The sequence below is a fragment of the Chaetomium globosum genome, genomic scaffold (genome assembly GCF_000143365.1).
Source record: "Chaetomium globosum CBS 148.51 scaffold_2 genomic scaffold, whole genome shotgun sequence".
Classification (NCBI taxonomy): Eukaryota; Fungi; Ascomycota; class Sordariomycetes; order Sordariales; family Chaetomiaceae; genus Chaetomium; species Chaetomium globosum.
This window is the reverse complement of record NT_165977.1, coordinates 827,963-832,423: the sequence shown is the minus strand read 5'-3', so window position 1 is coordinate 832,423 and position 4,461 is coordinate 827,963. Positions and strand designations below refer to the sequence as shown.

The window sequence follows — 4,461 nt, the reverse complement described above, 5'->3', positions numbered from 1 at the left end:
GAAATGTTTGCATGCATTGCACTGCTGGCGGTTCTTGATACAATACAAACATTGCAGATGACTGCAGACTGCATGTACATTTTTGTTTCTGTTTTGTGGCAGCCGTCTTTTTGGCCGAAGCACGCCCGATCAGGGACAGACCACTCCGCTCCCCATCCAATCTCGCTCCAAACACAACCAACCCCCCCCGGCCACCTCACTAACCCACTCCACCCCCCTCCCAACAGCGCAGCAACTCCTACGTGCCCCCCACCCCCCGCCGGCGGCACCTCCAATCCCTACGAGATCTGGCACCCGGACCCGTCCAACGAGCGGCCCGTGATCCCCACCCGCTACCCAGCCCCCTCCTACCCCGGTGGCAGCACCGCCGCCGGTGCGCCCGCCCGCAACCAACATCTACGCCCAGCCCGTCCGCCAGCCGTCGGCGAATGTCTATGTGCAGCAGCCGCCGGTTATTCCGGGACAGCAGCCGCCGTATTACCCGCCGCAGCAGGGGCCGGGGTATCCTTATCGGTAGATGATGACGATGGGTGGGATGGGTGGTTGGAGGAGGGGTGGAATGAAGATGAGGATGATGGGTTTCATGGGTGCTTGGGTTGTGTGTGTTTGTTGGTTTGTTTGGTGGAAGTTGTGGTGAGGGAGGTTGTGGAGGTGTTGATGCGGGAGGGTAAGCAGTTGGTGTTGAGGTGGGTTACGGTGGGCAGGACCCGCGTAAGGAGAGTATGTAGACAGCTGGGGATAAAGTGATAAGGCGCAAATATATGGTGTTAAGGCTCAGTGAAACTCAAAATCTTCGTGTGGTATAAATTACAAATGGCATCATGGCACTGGGGGATCTACTTCATGTGCTTCCCCAGCGGTGCGCCACATCCTCTTCCGAGTCCAGCTCCACTTTTACATCCACCCACCCCTCGGAGTCGTCATCAGGCTTCTCCTCGCCCAGCGTGCGTCTGGGTCCCTGAGTTATTTGTGACGTTACTTCTGACCATTCGTCCTCGGACGCCCAGAGACCGTCATCTGCCTCCGGGACGGGTGTTTGTAAATTAGAGGGCACAAACAAGCTGTTGAAGAAGTTGGCATAAAAACCGGTGTGTTGAGGGATGTCGACGGTGGGTCGGTCCGGCGTGTTTACCTTCACGTAAGATTGCTCTTGGGCATCGGTATGCGGGTCTTCGGTTCCTACTGTTGGCTCTTTCGCATCACCCGCGGAAACGCCTATTCTCGTTGGTCAGATGCCCTAGGTAGTTTGAAGGGTTTGGAACTGGGTCCTACCTTTACTTAAGCCGGCATTTCGTGACGAATTCGACTGCTGCAGTCCCCGCCCTGCAGTTGCGTCGGCTCTGTTAGTTCTGTCAACCCCTTCACCACAAGTTCGGCGGCGATCAACCAGAGTATTATCCGCTACACTCCTCGCAAATCTTTCCACCCGTTTCTGTTCAGCCTGTCTCAGTAAGGCTTCTATTCATCGAGTTAGCTAGCTCGTACTTTGTATGCCATCGTTTGCGAATTTACCTACGCTGTAAAAAGTCCATGACCATGCTATGGTATTCCCGCTCAAGCTGGGCGTCCTTGTCGCGCTTGTTCCTCGCAGCCTTAAACCCGGCCTCCCTGCATGGTTTCTTGACGATGTCGACCAGTTCTTCAAGAGAGTGTGTCCTGAGACCCTCATCGATCGCTCCGCTTACTACTCGGCGGACTTCGATCCAAGGAGGGAGGTGACCTTTCCCATGCCACATCTTGCATTCTAGTGAGAGTATCTTACCGTTAGGAATGATGATTGTATCTGTGAGCTACCACGACTTACTCTGAAGTGGCCAGTTAATGATCTCGGGGATTGGACTTGATATGGGAGCTGCTGAGTCTGTCAGCGTGGTGACAAATGCGAGCAATGAGCCACCGTGACGCAGAAAGATAATAGGAAAACTCAAGAACCATTACTCACTGAGTCTCTGACCCCCCGTTTTGGGTTCCGAAGCCATTGTTGACAGGGCGATGGATTCAAAATAGTATTGATGACCAAGGGATATTGCAAAAGATGGACTTCAAGTGCAAGTAGAAAATTGATCGAGGAAGAGAGGGGAGGTATTGACTTATATACAGTATGCAGGTTACTTTGAACCAACTTTGCAAACCGCAAGTGGCATGTGCAACGCTATGAAGTAAAGGGACAAGCTGGCAGAAGTGAATCACTTATGGTACATACCGAGAGACTGTTGTAACCACCGCCAGCCTCCATTAATAGTGGTTCAGAACTATCCTGTGCTTCATTTTGGCTGTGCTGGCAGCTGGTGCAGGTAATCATGTACTGACGGCATAGTACACTGTACTGCTGGCGCAGCTTGTTGCCCACGCATGGTTAAGGGCTTTTGCTCGTTGTCGTTCCACTTGGCAGCCCTTTGTCAATTTGAGATCCAAGGACGCCAAAACAGTCTTCATACCTAGGGTTAGGGTATTTGCCCCTTTTTGCAGCTTTGCCAACCACCAACAAATCATTGATCCGCTTGGCCCGGACGGTAATCGGAACTTGCCAAGCCGCAGGCCTCGTATTTGAGCCAACAGAGGCACGTGTTTCATGATGGGCCCTGTTCCATCTCGACCCCTCCCCCGCAGCAAGGTCGCAAGCTCAAAATACCCTTCTGTTTGAGCTCGCTGACCATCTCCACCTCACGATCTCATCAAAAATATCTGAAAATCATAAACATACCAGCGGAATATAACATCATGGTAAGCTCCTTACAGAAATGAATAAAATCATCCAAAGCAACCCAAATTCCATCTTTTCTGCCTGTCGGCATCAAGCAATCGATGACTGACTTTCTGCTGCCTTGACTTTAGGCCTCACACAAGCTGTCAGCGGACCAGATTGCCCAGTACAGGGAGGTTTTCCAGATATTTGTACGTTGGTTTCGATACTGAACTCAGGTCACGAGACCCGCTTCAACTGCGTGCACGACATGGCATGGCACCGTGACAATGGCTAACCCGTGTTTGTGTGGCTGTGCCGATGCAGGACAAGGATGCGACAGGTGAGCTTTCGCTGTCAAGTTTCTCGTTACCTTTACCGTGTTCATAACAGGGGTATTCCAGGTGATATCACCGCCGATGAACTTGGTGAGGTCATGCGCGAGCTGGGTCTAAACCCCAGCGACGCTGAGCTCCACGATCTCGTCAGCGAGGCCGACCTCAATAGCGATGGCGTCATCTCGTTTGATGGTAAGGACCTTGCCCTCCCCCACGTTCTCCAACACTGGTTCCTGACGGGTCCGCACTCAGAATTCCTAGCCCTCATGTCTCAATCGGTTAGGGAGCTGGACACGGAGCAGGAACTCTACAACGCGTTCAAGGTCTTCGATAAGGACGGCAGCGGCACCATCTCTAGCGACGAGCTGCGCAATGTGCTCAAGTCTCTCGGGGAGGACCTGACCGACGAGGAGGTCGACGAAATGATCAAGCTGGGCTGACCGCAACGGCGATGGCACCATTGACTGTAAGCGTTGGGCAGTCTCTTGCCGATGTTTGCATGCTGACTTTGTCGCAGACCGCGAGTTCGCCGAGATCATGAAATAGAGCGGCGTGACGGATTGGCAGGAGCATAGAGAAGTGTGGACGGTGCAAAACGTCAATAGGAGCGTTGGGTCGGTCTCTTTCAGTCCTTCTTTTCCTTGCGTGGCTCACTCAGAACCCCTACTCGATCTTGACCACCTGGTAGTTGAAGTTACAGATACCCCCAACATCCTGCATCCGATCCGTGACTGCCATCTTCCCCTTGCCCTCCCCGATAACCTTCCCATCCTCCCCCACCAACTGCACCACCTGCTCCCCCTTCTTCACGTCCACCTGGTGCATATTCATCCCCACCTTGCCCTCAAACTCACCCACCACACTCCCCCCACTCAACACCCTAATACTCACCCCGCGACTCTCCTCCCCCAACATAACCACCACATTCACCGCATCATCATCCGCCTCCAACCCCCCCGGCGCCCCCAACCCCAACCTATCCCCCCAACACTCCGCGCCCTTCAACAAAGGCCTATACCAAAACGCCCCCTCAAACCCGCTCTGTCCGTGCACCACCACCGTTCAGATGAACTGCGTGCAGCTCCTTATAGGACGCAAAATGCAGATGACGGCGGACTTCGTGACGGTTTTCGAGACCAGTCAAAAAGGGAATAACGCTCACAATTCTACATGTGAGAACTCGACACCTATGCGTTATTAATGACATGGTTCATGTAAGGGTATTCGCTGGCGGATTTTTTCATGCAGAAAAAAAGGGGTTCGACCCGTACACGCAAGGCCATGGTATTTTTGATCTTAAGGTACCCTGGAGTACCCCACAGGCCCACTCCTTTTTTGCTTCACCTATGACTAGCCATACAGTAAGCTTACCTAACTATCCGGCTCCTTCGGTCCCCCAAATGAACCTCTCTCTTCCCTTCATTACCCAACGAGCCCTCC

General features: G+C 53.1%; 3 protein-coding genes across 3 annotated transcripts in view; 2 read left to right on the top strand and 1 right to left on the bottom strand.

Moving 5' to 3' along the window:
• CHGG_02392 (uncharacterized protein) overlaps positions 1 to 747 on the top strand; it is a gene marked incomplete at both ends in the record, with an annotated part of 2,401 nt that extends 1,654 nt beyond the window's left edge. Inside the window, 2 exons of the mRNA XM_001228907.1 lie at positions 228 to 355; positions 629 to 747. Coding sequence (XP_001228908.1) covers positions 228 to 355; positions 629 to 747 — 247 coding nt within the window. The remainder of the gene's footprint in view (positions 1 to 227; positions 356 to 628) is intronic.
• Positions 748 to 841: 94 nt separating this feature from the next.
• On the bottom strand, positions 842 to 1,979 carry CHGG_02391 (uncharacterized protein; the record flags this gene model as incomplete). The annotated part of the gene is made up of 5 exons (XM_001228906.1): positions 842 to 1,215; positions 1,273 to 1,323; positions 1,517 to 1,744; positions 1,805 to 1,861; positions 1,943 to 1,979. 5 exons carry the CDS (start codon positions 1,977 to 1,979, stop codon positions 842 to 844), a joined length of 747 nt encoding a protein of 248 aa, XP_001228907.1.
• Positions 1,980 to 2,973: 994 nt separating this feature from the next.
• On the top strand, positions 2,974 to 3,461 carry CHGG_02390 (uncharacterized protein; the record flags this gene model as incomplete). The annotated part of the gene is made up of 2 exons (XM_001228905.1): positions 2,974 to 3,026; positions 3,077 to 3,461. 2 exons carry the CDS (start codon positions 2,974 to 2,976, stop codon positions 3,459 to 3,461), a joined length of 438 nt encoding a protein of 145 aa, XP_001228906.1.
• Positions 3,462 to 4,461: the final 1,000 nt, after the last annotated feature.